Below are 23,944 nucleotides of genomic sequence, written 5' to 3' on the forward strand. Positions count from 1 at the left end.
GAGAGAGGGATATGGAAGTGCTAGAAGTGGAAAAAATGGAAACAGTAGGAGAGAGGGAATGAGAGAGATATATACGGAGTGCTAGAAGAGGGGAGAATGGAAACAGTAGGAGAGAGGGGTATGGGAATGCTAGAAGAGAGAATAGCAGTAGAGGAGAGGGAATGAGAGAGACCTATGGGAATGAAAGAAGAGGAGAGAATGGAAACAATAGGAGAGAGAGAGTGGTAAGAGGTATAATGTTTGGCGACTCAATGATCCGTGGTGTTCAAGATAGGATGCGTGAGGAGTGTTTGCCAGGAGGAACAATAGAAAGGGTGGCTATGGCAATTAAGAGAGGTGAAAGGGTGGATGAGATGATTGTGATGGTAGGAAAATATCACTTCAGTGGTAATGTAAGTCGGGCCTCGAGAGATATGAGATTTTTGCTTGAGGCTGTACCGAAGAAGACAGAGAGAGGAAAAATAGTGTGCGTGTTGCCTAGGTATGATAAAGATGAGCTGAGCAGAAGAGCGGTGATATTGAATGGCATAATAGCAAGAATGTGTGACAAGAGAGGACTGGTATATGTGGATGCTTGGAGTGCGTTTGAGGAAAGAGAGAAATTGTATAAGAGAGACCGTTTACATTTGAATGAGGAAGGATGTAGGCATCTGGAGAGATTGCTGTTCTGAACGAGTGAGTGTGTCCCAGGGAGGATGATAGCAGGAGTGGCCTCTTGTGGGAATGCATACTTGGGAGAAGGGAGACGATGTCAGGTAACACTGAGCCCAGTGGAGTCTAGAAGGGATAATGCTGGGTATAGAAACCATTTATATGCCATTGTTTCTATACCCAGGGAGAGGAATTGGTGGTGCAGATAGTATCAGCCTGGCCAAAAATTATTGGGATCACTGAGACGTGGTTGACAGAAGGGGATATAATAACAGGAATAGAAGTCGTTGGGTATAGCATTTTTCATCAGGATAGGAGGGGAAAGCGTGGTGGTGGGGTGCTGCTTATGATAAGTGATGACCTATGTCCTCTAAGAGTGGAGGCTTTGGAAGGAAGTGAGGCAAATGATTTTGAGAGCATATGGTGTGAGGTAGAGGTAGGCAAGACAGAATATTTAGTGGGGTTGCTACAGACCCAGAAGCACAGAGGATGGGGACCAGGAGATGTTTAGACAGCTAAGTTTGCAAGAAGAATGATTGTTATGGGAGATTTTAACTATAGTAGTATAAATTGGAGAGAGGAAGATGCATGTAGCAATAGTGGAATGGAATTTCTAGAATTCTTGAGGGACATATGTCTTAGGCAACATGTAACAGAGGGAACAAAAGGTTCAGGAGTTTTGGATTTGGTTATAGCATCAGAAGAGTTGATAATAACTGAGATGACATCTCTCCCACCAGTTGGAGAGAGTGACCATATGGTTTTGATTTGGAAAATGAATAGACATGCAGGAGTATCAAAGAGATGGGAACTTATGTGGACTATTAATGCAGGTGATTATAATAGTCTTAGACGTCAACTTAGGGAAGTTTCATGGAGGGAGGAATTGGAAGGCCGGGATATCATTAGTGCGTGGGAAATTGTGAAAGAATATTTGTTAGCAGCAATGGTAAGTTGTATACCACGAGTGAAGAAGAGGACACAATTTGTAGTCAAGTGGATGACAAACAATATTAAACAGGAATTGCATGCGAAAAAGAGGCTATGGAAGAGATATAAAGAGACAGGTGAAGAGAGGATGCATGAAGAATATAAGACACAGTCCAGAAGAGTGACTAGTGTGGTAAGGAAAGTGAAACTGGAATATGAGAGGAGATTGGCCCTAAGATCCAAAGAAAATCCTAGGGAATTTTTTAGCTATGTGGCCAGTAGGAGGAGAAATGACTGTGGAAGAATGATATTGTGGGATAAAAATGAGAATAGAGTGACTGATGCAGAGGACATAGTGGAATTGTTCAATGAACAATTTATTGGAGTATTTCATCCTAGAGGAGTCAGTTTTAATGCTAGAGGGATAGGGCTGGTTCGAGGTTTAGAGGTACAGGAGAAGAGTGTGTTTCAGATACTGAGTACTCTGGATATCAGTAAAGCTTTGGGAATGGATGGTATTTCACCATGCGTTTTGAGAGAATGTGCTAGGGAACTGACAGTGCCTTTAACCTGGCCTTTCAATGAAAGTCTGGCTTCGGCAAAGGTGCCCAGGGAATGGAAGGAAGGTAAGATAGTGCCATTGCATAAGGGTGGTAAGAGACTGGAAGTGTCTTGAGCCAGCAATAAGGAGAAAAAATGGGAATGGGATATTTAGAATAACGCATCAAGATAGGGGTGGGACAAAGGGAACACTGCAATTCATGTATACTAATGCCAGGAGTATTAGGAACAAGAAGGAGGAATTTTTGGCCTTGATTGGCTCTTCCTGGCCACAGGTTATTGGCATTAGTGAAACATGGCTGACGGAAGATGATATAGTTAGTGGGATAGAATGTGTAGGTTATAGTATGTTTAGGAGGGACAGAGAGAATAAAATTGGGGGAGGAGTGTTATTGATGATAGCTGATGAACTGCAGCTAAGGAGAATTGAAGTATTGCAGGATAGTGAAGGAGCTCATTTGAGGCTATTTGGTGTGAGATTGATACTGGCAGAATAAAATATACAGTTGGGTGCTGCTATAGACCAGGTGATGGAATAGATGGTGGAGATGGTATGCATAAACAAATTGATGAAATGAGTGGAAGGAGGGTAATTATTATGGGGGATTTCAACTATGGTAACATTGATTGGAAGGAGGAGAGGACACATGTGAGGAAGGAAATGGATTTTATTCAATTATTAAGGGATAACTATCTGAAACAGCATGTAATTGAAAATACTAGATGTGTGAGAGTGCTTGACCTGGTAATAGTATCTGAGAATTTGACTGTAATGAATATGACCATGTTGCCACCTATTGGTGAGAGTGATCATAAGGTCTTGACCTGGGAGGTGGCTAAAGGTGTGAAATTTGTGATTAAGACAGGGTATATGTGGAATTATCGTGCTGGCAAGTATGACAAGCTTAGGAGATTGCTTGGATCAGTGCCATGGCATATACAACTGCAAGGGCTGGACATCGATAGAGCATGGGAAGTGATCAAAGAGCATTTACAGGAGGTTATGGCTGATTGTATACCTAAGGTCCGAATAGTGAAACAAGGAGGGGTTAAATGGATGAATAACACCATTAAGCTTGAGCTGCAAAAAAAAGAAACAACTATGGAGGGAATTTAAAGAAAGGGGTGACCTGCAGGCACACGAACGGTATAAAGTACAGGCCAGAAGGGTAACGAGTGTGGTAAAAACAGCAAAAGCCGATTTTGAAAGGAAACTAGCTATGCAAACAAAAGAGAATCCCAAACAGTTCTTTCAATATGCTGCAAGGAAGAAAAAAACTGTACATGGCAAAATGATTTTAAGGAATGACGATGGTAAAGAGTTCACTGAACCAGTCGATATAGTGGAGTTACTGAGCGCGCACTTTGCAAAAGTATATCATCCAGGTGGTGATGTTGAAAAAATGAAGGAACCATTAGTATATATGGGAATTGTGATGAATGAAGTGGAGGTGAATAGTCTATTACAGAACCTTAATGTGAATACATCTGTGGGATTGGATGGTATACCGGCACGGGTCTTGCATGAAGCGGCTAATGAATTATCAGTGCCCTTGACCATGTTGTTTAATCTGAGTCTCAGGTCTGGCTTAGTCCCGAAGGCGTGGAAAGAGGGGAAAATAGTTTCACTGCATAAAGGAGGATCCAAGACTATGGTTGCAAATTACCTACCGATCAGCATATCAGGAGTCGTTGTCAAGGTCTTGGAGAAAGTAGTCAAGGGAAAAATACAGGAATGGATTGATGAAAATGAGATACTGTACAGAGGACAGCATGGCTTTGTGAAGGGTAGATCATGCCTCAGTAACTTGCTCAAGTTTTATAACAAGGTGATGGCTGAACTGGATAAGGGAAATGGGTTTACAGTGATACTGCTGGACCTGGCAAAGGCGTCTGACAGGATACCACATGGAATTCTAATCCGTAAACTACAACATATGGGAATGGATATAGGGTTGGTGAGATGGATAGGTGGGTGGTTGATGGAGAGATATCAAAGAGTGGTTTATTCAGGAGTGGAGTCCAAAAGACGGCCTGTGACTAGTGGTGTGCCACAGGGTTCTGTTCTTGGACCACTGCTGTTTAATCTGTTCATTAACGATATAGGGAAGGGTCTAAGTGGGACAGTTCATTTGTTCGCTGATGATGCAAAGTTGGGTAGGGCGATAGTGAATGCAGAAGATGTCAAAGTCTTGCAAGATGACTTAGATAGATTGGAGTTCTGGACTAAGGAGAATGGATGTCAATTTAATGTGACAAAATGTAAGGTTATGCATTTCGGAGTGAAAAGATTAGCAGCAGTATACCACATTGGTGGAACTGTACTCCAAGAGATTGATGAGGCCAGGGACTTGGGAGTGTTGGTGGATAGGGAGATGAAGTTTAGGGGGCACATTGCGAAAGTAGCTAAATCAGCTCATCAACTCACTTGGTTGTTGAAAAATACCTTGACGAGCAGAGAACAACAAGTTATTGTACCTCTGTATCGAGCCCTGATAAGACCTCATCTCGACTACTGTGCCCAGATTTGGTCACCTCGGTTCCTTCTTGATAGGGAGGAGATGGAGAGGATCCAGAGGCGAGTGACTAAGATGATAGCAGGTCTATGGAATGAACCATATGAGAACAGGTTGAAGATTTGTGGGTTGCAGAAACTAGTTGATAGGCGGAAAAGGGGAGATATGATTGAGACATTCAAATTGCTAAAAGGATTCTATAGGATTAATTCAGATGATATTTTTGAGATCAGGTCTGGTGGTGGGAGAACTAGGGGACACCCATGGAAGCTGGGCAAGAGCGTGGTTAGCAGGGGTGTTAGAGCTGGGTTCTTTACTTTTAGAGTGGTAAATGAGTGGAATAAGCTGCCAGTGTCTGTTGTGGGTGCTATGACAGTGAGCGAGTTCAAGGCAAGGTATGATAGATACTGTGAGAATGTTGAACAGCTGTGTGAACATGATGTTTAGGGCCTCCCTTGATGAGTCTAAGGACTCCTGGAGTAGCCCGTGGTAATAATAATAATAATCGGCCAGTCTGAGTGTCATCAGTAGTTGTTAAGATCTTGAAGAAAGTATTGAGGGACCGTATACAGCATTGGTCAGATGAGGGTAATGTTATCTGTGAGAGTCAACATGGATTTGTGAAAGAGCGCTCTTGTTTTAGCAATATGCTAGCCATTTATAATAAAGTTACAAGAACATTAGATGAGGGAAAGGCATATACTGCCATTTTCTTAGACTTAGCGAAGGCATTTGACAGGGTGCCACATGATAAGCTGATATTTAAGATGCTGCACATGGATCTGGATGTCAGGTCAACTGGATTCACGATTGGCTGTCTGATAGGCATTTTTCAAAATTTTCCATATAAAAATTGGCAGGGGGGGGGGGATCCATGGCGGTTTCCTCTATCTCCTTGTAGATTTTGTTCTTCCAAGAAAAATAACCAGAATTGATGGCAAATGGAAAGAGATCTAAGATGTCAGAAGGAAAAACATTTCCTAAGGATGTTAAGGTATCAATTAAGAGAACAGTGAGGAGATGTCAAAGCTTACCAGCACGTCTGTGTTATTTAAGGTTAGATTTTCTATTAGGGTTTTAAAATTGGTAGAGTTTTTTATATAGGATGTAGAAAGTCCAGTGAGTGGGGGGAGGTCAGAGAGTTGACCAGCTGTTTTGACAGTTTGCAGCAAGGTGCATTAGTGGCATCTACTATATTTCTTAGCAGGGAATTGGGTTTGTGGATTTTTGGTAAACTGTATATTCGGTGGGGGGGGGGGGGGGGACAGAAAGGTTTGAGTTTTTCATAATGTCCAAAGGCCAGGAAGATATTTTTTAAGTAAGTTTTTTTTATTTTTTAACTTGTGTTTTTGTGGGGTCGTGTTCTAGTGGGATGTAGGTAGAGTGATCTCGGAGGATAATCTCCATTTTTCAATTGTATTCCATGGCATTTAGAATGATTGTGGCATTACCCTTATCCGCTCTGGTGGTGGCAATACTTTTTTCTTTCCGTAATTTCATGAGAGCAGTGCGTCGGCAGGATGATAAATTACTTTTTGGAGGCAAAGACTGGGCGAGGATGTTGGCGATGTCAAGTCTGATGTTAATTGCTATCGCCAGCACTAAGCGACAGATCCCACATTTGATATTATACATTACCTCAAGTACCGCACTTCTTTCGGTGCAACCGTGAAATTGTGGTCGAGGCTTAGGGCACTGATGGCATCGTCATTGAGTAAGTTGCCCTACATCAGAAAAAATAGTCAAGATTTTAAAAAAGTACAACCTACACACAGCATTTAAGCCCTGCCACAAACTTGTTATACTTGCTACACAAAAGAACAGTTCCCTCCTCTATCAGTACCTGGAGTTTATAAAGTACTCTGTTCCTGTAAGCTGACATACTTTGGACAGATAGCAGATCAGCAACATCTGCCTGGAGGAACACAGGTCATACATCTGCAACCATGTCTTGGATACAACCCACAGGATCTTATGGGAAAAAAATGCCATGTTCCACCACAGAAAATTCAAAAAAGAGAGACTATTTTTAGAATCAGCAGCAACTCTCAGAAATCAACCAAATCTTAATAAATATGGTTGCATTAAGCTTCCTAAGATTTGGGAAACACTTATCATCAGAGATCCCACCTTATATTCCAGGCCACTTACAATACAGTAATTACCTACTCTGTCATTAATCCCTTCACAGTGATTACAGAACTATTAATGGATTAACTGTAACATAGGGGGGAACCTTTGTGTCTGGCAGACTTCAAGTATACTCTTTTACTTGAATTTCTAACTGTTGAAAAAAAAAAGCCAAAGGAGAAAAAATGTTATATACTTTTCAAAATGGAAAGATTTTATTCATTTCCTTTATACACTGAGTTAACTTCATTAGGAAGCTAATAATGTGTTGGTCCACCTCTCTGTGCAGTCATGGGCTTGCAAACACCTAGGTACAGATTCCATAAAGTGTCGAACATCCTCCATGTATAACTTGACCCATGTCTGCTGTAGCAACTCCATCAGCTCACACCATGGAGGTGGATCAGCAGTTCTCACACTCCATTCTAGCATATCACACACATATTCAGTTGGGTTATAGTCAAGGTAGTTTGGAGGCCAAGGCAATGTGGTTATTTAGTGGTTGTGTTCCTCCAACCACTCAGTAGTTGTATGAGTCTGATGACAAGGTGTGTTGTCCTGTTGAAAGATGACACTGTGGTTGGAGTAAACCTCCTGCAGATATTGATGGCTGGCAAAAAAATCCCTGTAGCATTCACTGTTTGTGGGATGATAACCAATGGACCTAGACTGTGCCAGGAAAAAGCTCCCGAGACCATAACACGATCTTCACAGGCCTGTTGAATCCCAACTGTGCAACCTGGAGATAGGGCTTCGTGCCGCTTATGCCAGTTGTGAACCTGGCCATCAGCATGATGCAGCAGGAAACAGAACTCATCACTCCAGACGACCTTCCATCTGTTGAGGATCCATTGCCGACATTCCTTGACCTATAGATACCATTGTTTGCAATGCCTGGTTGTCATCATGAGTACCCTTGTTGGTCTCCAACTGTGGAACCCTAGACAAAGCACGATACAGAGCATGGTGCATATGAAAATGGGTTGAACTGCCAGCTGTTATACTGGCGGGTGAGTTGTGTGACTGTTGCATGTTGTCATTGCTGAGATACTAGTCGCGACACTTGATGCTCACCTCTAGGATCAACCATGCATGGATGACCAATGTGAGCCCTTCTGCTGGATGTCTGTTCATGGTTAATCCAGTCCTGTACACCATTGGCATAGTAGTACCGGAGCAACCAATAAGTGCGGCTATTTCCAAAATACTGGTACCTGCTGTCTGGGCTCCAACTATATGTCCCCCAGTCAAATTGGTTTACGTCGCTACATTTCCCCATTAGTGGCACACATTTAGCAATTATACACAGAGGATAGGTGTGTCCATTTATAGTAGCTGCACATGACCTTGATATCATGTGGTACTTTGTTATTGTACACAATATGTAAATTGGAGGGGGAGGGGAAATGTTCATTCAAAGCCAACTCAGTGTATATACATATAAGGAACATATATGGAGGCCTAAAGTAAGTGAATGGAAAAAGTTCTGTATTTGTCTCAAATAAATATTTTTTTCATCATATTTTCCATATTATGTAAAATATGTGACATACTCATATGGATGGAAAAGCATTTACTAAAAAAAAAAAAAAAAAACTTGACATACATGCCCACATAAAAGTATACAGGGAGGGAAAAAATGCATGCATGCAGGTACACTTTAACAGCATCAGTTAATCCAGTATAAACTGAAGCTATTTTTGATAAACATATTCCCCTTCCCTTATCATTCATTATTCATTGAAGTGTTCAATTCAATGATTTGTAGTTTTGGTGAATTACTGGTTTTTGATAATTTGCCTTTTTGACGTATTGATGTTGAAAATTTATTTATCACTAGGTTAGACTATAATAGATTTAGTTTAATCCTTTATCCCAGTGAGAGCAAACAAAGTTTGCGCCTGAAAATATCTTCAGGACTAAATATAGTGTTGTACTATCTTATCCAGTAAGTATTGCACTTATCCAGTAAGTATCCAGTAAGTATTGCTTTGTGTTGCACTACTTACTGGATAAGATAGTACAACACTATATTTAGTCCTGAAGATATTTTCAGGTGCAAACTTTGTTTGCTCTCACTGGGATAAAGGATTAAACTAAATCTATTATTTTTGACGTATTGTTGATTGATGAATTTTTTTTTTTTTTCCCAAGGAATTTCCTTTTGATTAACTGTTTTTCTTTTATTAATTAAATGAGTAGAAAGGCTTGTGTTTGGCAGTTCATGTCAGTTTATTTGATGGTATGAGTTCACAACACAGAATAATAAGAAAATAATAATATTTATTTAACTTATTTGCTGATATTTTGCTGGTATTATATTTAGCATCTTCAGAGCACGAAAACTGTTTGTCACAGTATACAAACAGCAACAATTTGATTAACAGTGGGATTAGTTTAAAAAAAAAAGTGTAATGGACAACACAAGGAACTAAAGTCTTAATTGGTACCATCTGTCTGTTGGATAAAGAGAGAGAAAAAAAGTATTAATTAGATCTTAAAATTACTCTCCCAGATTTTTCGTAAATTGATACAGGCATGCTTGTTAATGGTTGAAGAATGTTTTAAAGCTGCTGCTGATTCCAAAATCTCTCTGACTTATAATGACTTCTGTGTAGCACTTTTTTTTTTTTTTTTTTTATTTGATCCTGTGTGAAGGAGTATCCAAGGCATGGTTTGTTAGTCCAGAATTGCCATAATGATAGTGCCAAATGCATTTTTTGTTTTTCATTTTTTTTTTTTTTTATGAAGTAGTGCAAGCTTTGGCAACTCTGATGATGAGGATTATATTCTTGTAAGTTCTCTGGTGAAAAGTTTCAAAGGTGCTATTTTTTTTCTCTATAGCTATGACATAAGGATGGATCATATCCTCAATTTATATCTATTTAACATTGCCAAATGAAGCTTTTTTCTCTTCTTTTTGATTATTAGAAACATATAAATTATCATTGGTTATCATCGATTATCATCAAACATATAAAATATAAATTATTATCGAAGCGTTTTAACGCATGTGGAATTTGAGTTAAGAGAATGTTTTTAACAAAGATGTAAAAACTATTTTGTTTTCTTAAAGAGTGTAGAATGAGTGAAAAGGGTTGTGAAAGGCAGTTGCAAATGCATTATCATTGAAATTAATTTAAGAAGAACTACCATAGGTATTATAAGAATAATGATTAATGTGTGTGTGTATGCCCCCATGAAGAGTCTGACTCCAGAGTAATGTCTGGAAGATTATTATTATTATTATTATTATTATTATATGACACCTCCAAGGAGTCCAAAAGACTCATCAAGGAAGGCACTGCTCTACAACTCTCTGCCTCCACCACCATGTCATTCACCAACTACAGCGAACTGCAGTTAGTTACTATCATCATCTACACCAATGCCATCTACTGTTCATCACCACCACCACTGGTATTTTCACAAACAATCACAAACATCAATACCCACAGCAGGATTCAAACCCACAGCCTTTTGGCTGGAGAGTGAATATGCTAACCACTCTGCTGAGTGGTTAGCATATCTGCTAATAATAATTTAATTCTGATAAAAATGAAATTATATAATGGTGGTATTGATTCTTTTATTTTATTTTTTTTAGCAAATTCTTGATTACTTTTTTATATATGCATTACTTTTCACATGTATTGTCAGATGTTTTACTTGTGAACTGTACTATTTATATAGTTTTGTATGTATACAACAACCTACATGCATATAGAAGAATGAATGTGGTTGCTTCTTGTTTGTTCAGATTATTTAAATATTTAAGGGATTTCCATCAGTTTCATAATCTGACAAAAATGCTTGATAATTTATAATTCAACTGTTTTAATGCAGTGTCAGGAATAATATATGGAGAATTCTTTTGAGTTAGTTATGATAGCATACAAAAATGAATGGAAACAGATCTGAGAAAGTGAACGTGGATGCAAGAGGGGGGGGGGAGAATAAAACAAAAACAGGTAGTTAGGGTAGCAGATTGACTGGAAAAAGGGTGTAGAAAATTGGACAAGGCAGAAGTGTAGGAATAGAGGTTGAGAGAGAGAGAGAGTGGGGGAATGAGAAAACAGAGAATCTAAAAGCTAGAGAGAGAGAAGAGCAAGTGTGAAAGCCCTTGGAGGAGTAATAGTGAATAGATAGTCAAATATTTCAAGCATAATCTTAGACATGGAATAATTTCAAAATTATGGTGAAAAAAAAAATTGGTTTCCACCAGATCATTTTATATTAAATTTTAAATTTAAGTCACTCAATATTTTTACAAATGCTTAAATATGAATCATTTAGAAGAAATGCAACAAAAACAGTTTAATGTTGACAATGGCACCAAGAACAAAATGAAACATTTGCAACTAAAGCAAGCTTGAGCGAAACACCTAGTTTATGTATAATTATGTTCACGTTTCCTTCATTTTGTCTTCTAGCTGGATAAACCTGTGAAGGCTGAAGGAAATGTAGAAATCTGGTTAATGTCACTGCTACAAATGGCTCAACAATCATTACACAAGATTATTCGAAAAGCTGCTTTAGCTATCCAGGATACACATTTTACCTTAATGGAATTTCTAGATACTTATCCAGCTCAAGTAAGTTTGTTGTATTTATTATATAATTTTGTGAACTACTGACACTAATTTTGTGTACAAAACATTTCACTTTAATTCAAGATGAATTTTCACAAGGATGTTTAATTATCATCTTTACCATTAAATTAATGGTAAAATTCAGTATACAGGCCAGAGGCAACCTATAAAAAATTTATTATTGTTGTCCAAGTAAAAGAGAGAATGAATGTGGAAGAGTACTTTTAGTGAGTGTAGACAGTACCTTTGTGCTGGAAGCAGATGTGATTGTTCAAATAATGAGTGCTCATGTCACTAAGAATTATCAACTTCATTAGGCAGCATAGTACAAAGGACTACCAACTATGTTGAATGAACAGACAGAAGTATATGAAAAGGAGGTTCTGAAACTGCTGACTAATCTGGATAAACAATTCAGAAATAGGGACAGATTGGTTAACAGAGCATATGCTAGTCGAACCTTCAGCCAAACTGACTTAGCTGGCATGTTTGTGTAATTTGGGTCTCATCTAGGGAAAGATCTCACAGGAATGGTAAGAATGTATAATATTCCAATTCACAGGAATGGGAATATCATACATTCCCATTTGAACTGCCCACTCACTCTTCAAAAGTTAGTTAGGGCCTCACCCTATACCTTATACGGGAATAAAAGGTGATAGCTGGTGCAAAAACTTCTGTGAACTTAATAGTATTTTTGGAGTAATTGTGAAGAATTTAGAGAATTTTTTAAGAACTTAGAGATGAACAGACAGACAGACAGACAGACAAGCTATACTTGGCAAAGACTAACATAAGTTTACTAAATAGAGGTCATGTCTGAACAACTTGTTCTTATTTTATAAGAATGTAACAGCTAAGTTGGATAATGGAAATGAATACACTATGATACTGTTGAATTTTGCTAAGGCATTTGATAGAATTCCACATGAAAGGTGTTGCATAAACTGAAGAATATGGGATTGGAATATAAGATATTGGCTTGGATATGCGGGTAACTGACAGACAGGTATCAGTGATATATAGGGAATGTGAATCTGTCAAATTTAAGATGACTGTTTGATGTATTCCCAGGAATCAGTTCTCAGATCGTTGTTTTTCAATCTGTACATTAACAGTATTGGGAAGGGCCTGAAAGGAGATTTTTGCATAATCTGATGTGATTTCTTAACAACTTATGCAGCGTGACGTCTGAACTTCGGATCTTCCACTGCTCCAAGGTATCTTATCTTCCTCATGAATTCCCCACCAAGTGTATACTTTGCATTACGTTGTCGCCTACCAAATTTCAGAACCTTACATTTATGTAACACACAGTTGACCATTCCATAATGTTGCCCACTCATACAATCTATTTAACTCCTCTTGCAAGGCCACAACACATGCCTGAGTCCTCATCACTCACCCCAGTATTGCATTATCTGCCAACAGTTCTATATCACCAGTTCAAACTGTCCCAATGTAAATAGTATGCAAATTATTGCAACTGAAATTTTATATTGGCTTTATTAGTTGACCAAATATTTGTAAAATATATAAGAATTGTCTACAAGTTTCACCAGCATTACTGTCTGGCTTCTTCAGGACATGTGTAACGGTGTTTACTGGTAAAAAAGAAGAATGGAGTAACACAGTCAAATAAATTAAAACAATGCATAACATCCATGTATCATCATGTCCTGAAGAAGCCAGACAGTAATGCTGGTGAAACTCGTAGATAATTCCTATATATTTTCCAAATATCTGGTCAACTAATAAAGCCAATATAAAATTTCAGTTGAAATATTTAAGAAGTGATCAAAAACAACACAGAGAAATATACAAATTAAATAACAATAGTCCCAAAACAGACCCATTGTGTCACATTACTAGTGACTTTCTTCTTTCTAGACAGTGCTTTCCTCCCCCAACCCATTTGCTCCAGTTTAGCTACCAACGTCTGTGTGTGTGTGTGTGTGTGTGTTACAATCTATTAAAAGCCTTGGTAAAAAACTAAAGTGAACATTCCATGTTGTAACATGGCTGTGAGAACAATGAACAGATGTGGAAAATTAGAAAATCTCAAACAAGAAATGGACAAAGGAAAAATTGATATCATAGGGCTTTGTGAAATCAGATGGGAAGGAATAGGTGATTTTTATAGTGACAAAGTAAGAGTAATTTACTCAGGTCGAGATAAAAAGGAGTTGTACTTGTTTTTAATAAAAGAAGAGCAAAGAGCATCATTAGCATAAAATATCTGAATGACAGGATTATGGTGGTAAAATTGAAGGCTGAACCTGTGGACATAACAATAATGCAGGTATATATGCCATGACCATTCAGATGAGGAAATAGAGGAAATGTACAAACAATTACAAGAACTAATTAAGGAAGAAAAAAGAAAAGACTATATGATTATAATAGGAGACTGGAATCTCCCATTATAATCATATAGTCTTTTCTTGGGAGAAAGAAGATGATGAGAGTGTAGTAGGAAGATACGGACTAGGTAATAGAAATGAGAGAGGGGGGAATGATTAGTAGAATTCTGTAAAGAAAATAAGCTGATAATTACGAATACTTGGTTTAAAAAATCTAAGAGAAGACTATACACATGGAAAAAACTAGGAGGTACCGAAAGGTATCAAATTGATTACATTATAGTAAAGCAAAGATACAAGAATAGTGTAAAAAATGCATGCACATATCCTGGAGCTGATATTTACTCTGACCGCAACCTACTATTCATGGAAATAAATGTGAAACTAAAGAAAATAAAAGAAGCTATAAAAAGGAAAAATGAAACTTAGAGAAATTAAAAAATACCAAGGAATTTGGAAATAGATTGGAGAAAGAATTAGAGGAAACAAGTTGTGTTAAAACTGAAGATCCAGAAAAGAAATGGGAACAACTTAAAGATAAAATAAAATAAAGAGTAAAAGATAAAAAAAACCTTGGATAACTAATGAGATGATTTCTCTAATGGAAGAAAGAAGAAAATGGAAAAATAAAGACACCCCAGAAGGGAAAATACAATATAGAACCCTGAATGACAAATTGAGGAAGGAAGCAGAAAGAAGTAGAGAAGATTGGAAAACAATGTGAAGAAATGGAAAATTATGAGAGACTGGGAAGGTATGATCTTTTGTATGAAAAATCAAGAAGCATAAATCACAAGAGAAATGGAATCTGAGCTAGAGGCATAGAAAATAAGAATGGAGAAATCATAACTGAAGAAGATGAAATCTTAATGAGATGGAAGGAATACATTGAATATCTATATGACAAGGAAAATAGACCAAATGTGTTGCCATTAGAAGATATAAAGAAGGTAAATGAAGATGATCTAGGCCCAGAGATTTTGAAGACAGAAGTAGAAATGGCCATTAAAAAACTAAAATGTGGAAAGGCTTTGGAATAGATGAAATACCTGCAGAATTCCTGAAACTACTTCAGAAGAAAGGAACTGAAGAAATAATGAAAATAATAAATTTAATTTATAACAAAGGAGAATTACCAAAAGATTTTATGACCTTAATATTTATACCTATACCAAAGAAAAGTAATGCAGTGAACTGCAAGGATTTAGAACAATAAGCCTCATTTCTCATACATCAAAAATACTTATGAGAATCTTAACGTGAAGAATTGCATCTAAGGTGGAAGAATTTCTTGGAGAAGATCAGTTTGGTTTCAGGAAGGGTAGGGGAACAAGAGATGCAATTGGACTGTTAAGAATAGTAAGTGAAAAAAAAGTCTGAAAGTGAATAAAGAAGTTAATATCTGTTATATAGATTTAGAAAAAGCTTTTGACTTTGTAAAATGGGATAAGATGGTGGAAGTAATGGAAAAGATTGGTATAGATTGGAAAGAAGGCTAATTATTTCGCTATATATGGGACAACTGCCATCTTGAGAAACATATATGGTACAACAGAACCAGGTATCATTGGACAAGGAGTAAGGAGTTTAACATATATTCGGAATATATGTTAAACACCAATTTTGTTTAACATGTATTCCGAAGCAATGTTAAAAGAAGCACTGGAGAATTTGGAAGAAGGAATAACGATTGAAAGTAGACATTTGCAATAAGATATGCAGATGACAAGGCATTGTTATCAAATACTGAAACAGGACTACAACATCTGTTGAACAGATTACTGGAATTCTGTATCAATTATGGAATGAAAATTAACATAAGAAAAACAAAGGTAATGAAAATAGCAAGGAAAGAGGCAAATATGGATATCAGAATAAATGGGGAAAAATTGAATGAGTAACGACATTGAAATATCTAGGAAGTGTGATTAGCAGTAATGGAAGATGTAAAAGTGACGTAAAAGCAAGAATAGCGATGGGAAGAAATGCCTTTAGTAGAAAATGGAATTTATTCAGAAATAAAATGGATAGAAACCTAAAGAAAAGACTAATAAAATGTTATATGTGGAGTGTTGCCCTCTATGCAGCTGAAACTTGGACATTGAAGAAAGAAGAAATTAAGATTTTGGAAAGCTTTGAGATGTGGATTTGGAGAATGATGGAAAAAATCAAATGGACAGATAAAATAACTAATGAAGAGGTCTTAAAAAGAGTAGAAGAAGAAAGAAGTCTGTTTAGGAGGATAAAAATAAGAAAGAGAAACTGGATCAGACATATTCTGAGAGGGAATGGAATCATCAGAGATGCCATTGAAGGAAAAAATAGATGGAAAAAGACCCAGAGAAAGATTGAGGAAAACAATGCTAGATGACATGCTGAATGGAGACAAGTACACAACCTTGAAAGAGAAGGCTCAGAACAGAAGAGAGTGGAAGGAAAGTTTTTGCTACTAAGAGAAGAACCTGCTCAGTTGCAGAATACTCAAGAAGAAGAAGAAGACCACTCCTTTGGAACATGTGTTGCTGCAAGACTCTTGTTAAACAGATAGGCTAAAGCTGATTATGACTCTTTGGAACATTCCCTCGAGACATGTTGATATGCTATCAAATCCTATTGTGTTATTGACATCTAGATTACTTAACTCATTATATACCTCTTGCTTACTCACCACTTAGTCTTCTCTCATAACCGCAGGAAAAAATATCTTGATCAACTGCTCACTGAATACCTCGACTATGTCCTCTGCAGCAGTTACCAATCTCCCACTTTTCCATTAATATCTTACCATAATCATCATTCTTCTTCTTCTTCTTTCTACTTGCCACATATCAGAAAAACTCATGAGGATTTTTTTGGCCTGATGTGCTAATTTCTGCTCTTACTGCACTTTTTTTGTCCTTACCAAGTCACTCTCCTGGCCTGCTCTTTATACCCTTCATGCAACTGATTATTACCATTATTCATATTGTGCTGCATCCAAAGTGCCTTCTTCCAGATTTCATGCTTAATCCCCTCATTCATCTATTTTACACCTACTTTATTCATCCTTTTGACCTTCAGAATATATATATTCCGTTATATATTTCTTTGTCAATTTTCAAGCATGCACATCATTACCACTGAACTCCTCATTTCACACTATAACTCCAATCTATTTTCTAAGCTTGTCATAATCACCAGCCTTCCACATATATCTTTTCCTCACAGAAGTCTGCAATATGGCTAACCATAACCCAGATGATCATTTCATGATCACTCTCACCAGCTGGAAGGAAATGCAAAACCTTCTCACAATTACACCTTTGGATGAAATGACCAGATCTAAAACTCTTGATCCTCGTGTGCCTTCCTTTACATAGGAGAGAGTTATCTCAAGAACTCAAGAAATTCATTTTCCTTATTCCCAAATGCTATCTCTTCATTCCAGTTTATACTACCATGGTTAAAATCACCCATAATAATCACCCTTGTCTTGTTCACTAACTCAAGTTGCTTATACATTTCTTTATCACCTCCCTCCACATTCCCTGACCTATTGCAAAATCTAACTAAACATTTCTTCCTTCCAATTCCACCTCCTACCACATTACCTCAATACCATTGCAATTCTTTCCCTCTTGAATGTCTACCTTATGTGGATATAATTCCCCTGCTATCATCAGTAGCACTCCCCATCCCTTCTTGTCCTTTTTCTCCTCACAAAAAAGACTGTACCCTTCCATTTCTATTCCTGTTAGGGCTATCATCTTTATTCAACTATGTTTCACTTATTCCAATAATTTTGGTGTGAATTAACTCAATAAGCGAAACAATTTCATCTCTCTTGTTTCTGATACTCCTGACATTTGTAAATAAATACGGTAGTTCACTTTTAGGTCTATAACCAGTCCTACTCAAGCCACTTGTGTTGGTTGTGATTTCATCTTTGCAAAATCATCTTTATCAGTGCTAACCCCTTATATCCTCTTAGTCTCAACTACTCCACTTGCATTCCAATCTATTCCATTTCTATGCTGATCATATCCATACATAGATGTACTACTACTACTTCTAATGTCCATTCTCCATATGCCATTTCTCCCTGTTTTCCCATTCTTTCTACATCTCTGACACTACTACTATTTCCATTGCCAAGCACTTCAGTCTCTTCTGAACCACTCTCCTTATCTTTCATTTCGCCATTTACTTCTGATCTCTTGTTTTCATCACGCACGCACGTTCACACACGCACACGCACACACATACACTGTACTTCCTTCTAGCAACTGTTTCTTAGGTTCTCTCACTCCAGAGATATTCAAATGCAATCTGTCATACCCATATAATTCCATTCTTCCCTCAGATATATATGCAATACATCCACAAACTGCACTCCCTTCTGCTCACTCAGCTCTTTCAGTATATCATTCATGATACTGGCTCTTTCTCTCAACTTATCATTGTCATACCTCAGCAACACACTGACAGCCTTTCCCAATAGACTATTATCTTTTACTCTTGTCAATAACCTCCTTATATCTGCCTTTGGTACAAGGAAGTTACAAAGATGATATAAGGCTTATGGAAACATAGACTACAAGAAAGACAAATCAAAAGTATGCAGATTGTAGACACTGTTAAACAGAAGAAAGAGGGATGAATTGCTTGAGTTCTATAATCTTCTGAAAGTGTGTTATAGGATATTAGTTGATGAAAGTTTTCATTGTTTGATAACTTAGGAGAGGAAAAGGAGCATCCATGGGAGTTAAGTTTGTGTTATGTTAAAAGAGTGGTCAGAGCTAGATTTTCCTTTCAGAGCAATGAATGTAATAGTTTGCCTGATGAAGTAGTGAGCACATCTAGTGTGAATGAGGAGTTTAAGAGAAGTTATGACAGCTGGTTTAGTTGATATATAACTTCCTTCAATGAGTCCTTAACTCCCTGGAACACAGAATATTGATCAGATCCTCAGGATCATAAACTCCATGAGGTGCTCGATTCTGTCTACACAATCCTCACTCAGGAATCTCATAGTTGCTTTGTCAGACTTCAGCAGATCCCCTGTTATAAATAGCTCATTCCATCTCATTCCACAGATACGTGTGGAATTTTGCATAATATTCAATATTAGGCATTATTTTGAACATAACATCTCTCATTTGACATATAATGATAGAAATCAATTATGGTTTTTTAGCTGCCAAAATTATTCATAATCCTAAACTTTCATCAACAAATATTCCAATTGCAGGATTGAAAATCCTATGTGATCTTCAGAAAAATAAAAATCTTATAACCAAAGTAGACAAAGGTAATGCTACTGTTATTCCTACTTGTTAATCAGCAGAGACTCCACCAAGAGCCAACTAAACAAACTTAATTGTTTATTAGATGATGTATTTTTGCTTGATTCAGATACAGTTCAAAAACTAAAAGCATACTGTGCAAGATGACCTAGAATTTATGGCTTACTCAAGTTGGATAAACCAGGATCATCTTTGTCCAATTATTGATTGCATAGGTAGCCCTACATACAAAATTTTGAGATTTCTTTCAAATCTCCTCTTTCTCTTAACTGGGCATTCCTTTTCTTATATTAAAAATACAACTGACTTTATATCAAAAATTACAGATTCGAAACTTCACTCCATAGGTTTGCTAATAAGCTTTGACATAGCTTCACTTTTTTTTACAAATGTTCCCCTAGCTGACATCCTTATCATCTAAGTTTCCATTGGATATTCTAGACCTCTTTAAGTTCATCAGTCATACTGGAATCAAAAGCTTCAATCAACAAATCAAAAATATTGTGATAGGCTCTTCAATATCTCCCATCATTGCTAACTTCTATATAGAACAACTAGAAAAAAAAATTGTAATGATTAATCTGAAACCTTCAGTATATCTTCACTATAAGGTGATATCTGTTGTTTGGAAAGTGTCTAGTTTTTAACAACTAGATGCTTTCTTAAAAAATTAGTCACATTCATCACAAAATCAATTTCACTACAGAACTTGAATCAAATAGAACATCTTTCCAAATAGAACTAATTTTCACAAATCTTTCATTCAGGTCGATGTATCCATCAGACTTTGGTTCACAATCCCTCACAAAAATATTATTATTATTATTACGGCAACTCCAAGGAGTCCTTAGACTCATCGAGGGAGGCCCTAAACATCATGTCAATAACAACTAATAAACATTCACACAGTATCTATCATCACAACAGACTATGGCAGCTTATTCCACTCATTTACCACTCTCCAAGTAAAAAAACCTAGCACTAACACCCTTGCTAACTACACTCTTGCCCAGTTTCCAAGGATGGCCCCCTAGTCCTCCCATCACCAGTCCTGTTACTAAAAATATCCTCTGAATTAATCTTATAGAAACCTTTCAGTAATTTGAATGTCTCAATTATATCACCCCTTTTTTGCCTATCAACCAATTTCTGCAACCGACAGATCTTCAACCTGTTCTCATAAGATTCATTCCATAGACCTGGTATCATCTTGGTCACTCGCCTCTGGATCCTCTCCACCTTCTCCCCACCAAGAAGAAACCCTGGCACCCAAATCTGGGCACAGTAATCAAGATGGGGTCTTATCAAGGCTCGATACAGAGGAACAATAACTTGCTTGTCTCTGCACGTCAAAGTATTCTTCAGCAACCAAGTGATCTGATGAGCTGATTTAGCCACTTTTTCACCGAGGCCAGGGATTTGGGAGTGTTGATTCCATCAACACTCCCAAATCCCTGGCCTCGTCAATCTCCTGGAGTACGTTTCCACCAATGTGGTATATTGCTGCTAATCTTTTCACCCCAAAATGCATAACCTTACATTTTGCCACATTAAATTGACATCCATTCTCCTTAGCCCAGTCCTCCAATCTATTCAAATCATCCTGCAAAGTTTTGACATCATGTGCATTCACTATTGCTCTACCTAACTTTGCATCATCAGCAAACAAATGAACTGTCCCACTTAGACCCTTCCCTATATCGTTAATGAACAGATTAAACAGCAGTGGTCCAAGAACAGAACCCTGTGGCACACCACTAGTCACAGGCCGTTTTTTGGACTCTACTCCTGAATAAACTACTCTTTGATATCTCTCCATCAACCACCCAGCTATCCATCTCACCAACCCTATATCCATTCCCATATGCTGCAGTGTACTGATTAGAATTCCATGTGGTATCCTGTCAAAGGCCTTAGCAAGGTCAAGCAGTATCACTGTAAACCCATTATCCTTATCTAGTTCAGCCGTTATTCTGTTATAAAACATGAGCAAGTTACTGAGGCATGATCTACCCTTCACAAAACCATGCTGTCCCTCATATTCATCTTCATCTATCCATTCCTGTATTTTTCTCTTGACTACTTTCGTCAAGACCTTGACAACGACTCCTGCTGATCGGTAATTTGCAACAGCAGTCTTGGAACCTCCTTTATGCAGTGGAACTATTTTCCCCTCTTTCCGCCCCCTTTGGACTAACCCAGACCTAAGACTCAAAATAAACAAAATGGTGAAGGGCACTGACAATTCTTTAGCCACTTCACGTAAGACCCGAGCTGGTAGCTGGTATACCATCCAATCCCACAGATGTATTCACATTAAGGTTTTGTAATGGACTATTCACCTCCACTTCATTCACCACAATTCCTGTATAAGCCATTGGTTCCTTCATTCCTGCAATATCACCACCTGGATGATATTCTTTTGCAAAGTGCTTGCTCAGTAATTTCACTATATCAACTGATTCAGTTACCTCCCTACCATCAGCATTCTTTAAAATAATTCTACCGTATATACATTTTTTCTTTTACTTGCAGCACATCGAAAAAACTGTTTGGAATTCTCTTTAGCTTGCATGGCTAATTCCTTTTGCCTTCTTTCCAGAGCTTATATTATCTGCTCTTCATCTGATCTACTTCAAAAAGAAATTTCTACAATTAAAGAAACTGCTATATTTCCACAACTTTTAAGCCTGTGTAAATTCAATTATCTCTATGATGCCATCTCAAAAAAAATATTAATTTCATCTTTTCTGCTACCTGGAGTCTATTTATTCCCATGCAGTTGCATGGGACTGAATTGTAGCAAGCTATTCTATGTTGGTAAAACAGGCTGACCTGTTTTTATATGCCTTTGTGAATATCAGTCCTATATTTCCTCCAAGAAACAGAACAATTTGAGTATAGCAGAACAACATGATTCTAATACTAGCTAGGATTCTTTGGAATGATGCCAAGAAGTTCTCATAAATATGATCGTCTCTTTAAAGAAAATTCTGAAATACTTCTGCATTGCCCAAATCTAAATTTTAACGATGGACTCACCATGCCAAAAATCGGGGAAATTATTATTAAGAACTATACTGTTGAATTATATAAGATTTAATTACATATATACATATGCTTCATTTTTTTTTTTTTTTTTTTTTTTTTTGTCACTCACATGCACATTCATTTGATCCTAACATTGTTGTTACCTGGTCTGGCTATGTACATATAGAGAAATTTCATTCTCCATACGCCTTCATTCTTCAAGTTTTTAATTTCAAACTGTATTTCACTGATGATGATCAATGATACATGAATCAAAATATTTGTAGTTCATCTGTCTTAATTAAATAATTTTTCAGCTGTGTATACATATAACTTATACAGAGTATTTAATTGCCTACCACACTGCCTATACTCTGTTCATTCAAGTTACACTATTGACATAAATCACAGACGTCATGCTGTTGGCTCATTACACCACCGAATTGTACATATGTGCAACGATCACTCAATATCTGTCCACTTTCTTTATATAATACAACCTGGAAATCCGATACTATCTCTGATGGAGAGGGGAGGGGACTGAATTCAGTTGGGTCTAACTATTGAAGTGTATGTACTATAGACACTGTCTATATGAATGATATGGTTTACCTGTTGAAGTGTATATACTGTAAACACTATGTATATGAATGATAGGGTTTACCTATTAAAGTGTATGTACTGTAGACACTGTATTAATGATAGGATCTACCCAGTAGTTAAATTCAGCCAGGGCCCTTTGGGACCCAGCCCCACAACATTTTTATGCACCGTACTCTGAATCCGGAACATTTTTCTATTTTGTGACTTTTCTCCCTTTACGGTAATTATGCCTACATTATTGTGTTATTATTCAATAATTGTTTACAGTTTTGAATGTGTATATAAAGTCAGTATCAATAGTCACCTGATTACAAACACACGATGAAAGGGACAGGGAAGTATTTGGAGCTTCCTGTAATGCATTATCATGCAGCGATTGACAAGCATATATCATTGAAGCATAGTGTAGAGGAATTTTGACAGACTCATGGCAATATTTTGTCTTTTCTGGTTAGCAACAGTCAGTAACTAACAATAGAACAGCAGATTCGCAGTGAGAAGCACAAAGAAAATGGTATAATATTTTTGTGTTTATGTAGGCCTACTATTTCAGCTATGGATAAGTACATTGGTACCTTCTTTAAATGTAAACATAGCTCAGATGACCATGATAATACAAAATGAGTTTGTAATGATAGTTATCTAGCAATAGCCTCACATTTATGACCCTTACTTTAAGGGTCCCGGAGCTTCTTCATTTAGAATTTAACCACTGGATCTACCTAATAAGGTACACACTTGATGTATATGAATATATAAAATTTAAACTTACAAAAACATGAAAAAAAAATAACAGTTGAACATCATGAGGAAGAATCTGTGAGAAACACATTGTAACGGAAAAAAAAAATAGGTGCTAATGAAGGTTGATAACATTAGCAACTTTTGAAGTGCTGACTAGTAAAATTTGGCCAGAGGCATGTTGACATTAATAGTACAAAGGGGATTTATTAATAGTATAATGCTTCTGCCAAAATATAGAAGTTTTAGGAAGTATTTTTTTTTAATTTAAAAAAATGAAATGGAATTAAAACTATACATAACATCATAGGAATGGTGATATGGTGTACAATGATGGCATAATGCTAGTACAATACAAACAAATTCTTCTTATCTTCTTGCCCATATATGGCCTTTGTTTGCTATGGATTTTGTGATGTTTCATGTATATGTTAGATATGAAAAAAAATGCTGCTGCCATGACATGGAAGTATCATCACAGTAGCATGAAAAAAAAGTTCTTTGCCATCAAAGAACTTTCTTCTTATACCAAAAAAAAAATA

At 37.0% G+C, this 23,944-nt stretch overlaps 1 protein-coding gene across 1 annotated transcript in view; it reads left to right on the forward strand.

Annotated features, from left to right (window-relative positions):
- Positions 1-23,944, forward strand: part of LOC150110257 (dynein axonemal heavy chain 5-like) — a 972,373-nt gene that overhangs the window by 325,946 nt on the left and 622,483 nt on the right. The window contains exon 31 of the mRNA XM_090394637.1: positions 11,222-11,383. Coding sequence (XP_090250763.1) covers positions 11,222-11,383 — 162 coding nt within the window. The remainder of the gene's footprint in view (positions 1-11,221; positions 11,384-23,944) is intronic.

This window comes from Typopeltis vanoorti, chromosome 1 (assembly GCF_054136105.1).
Source record: "Typopeltis vanoorti isolate ZY-2024b chromosome 1, IOZ_Tvanoo_1.0, whole genome shotgun sequence".
Lineage (NCBI taxonomy): Eukaryota > Metazoa > Arthropoda > Arachnida > Uropygi > Thelyphonidae > Typopeltis > Typopeltis vanoorti.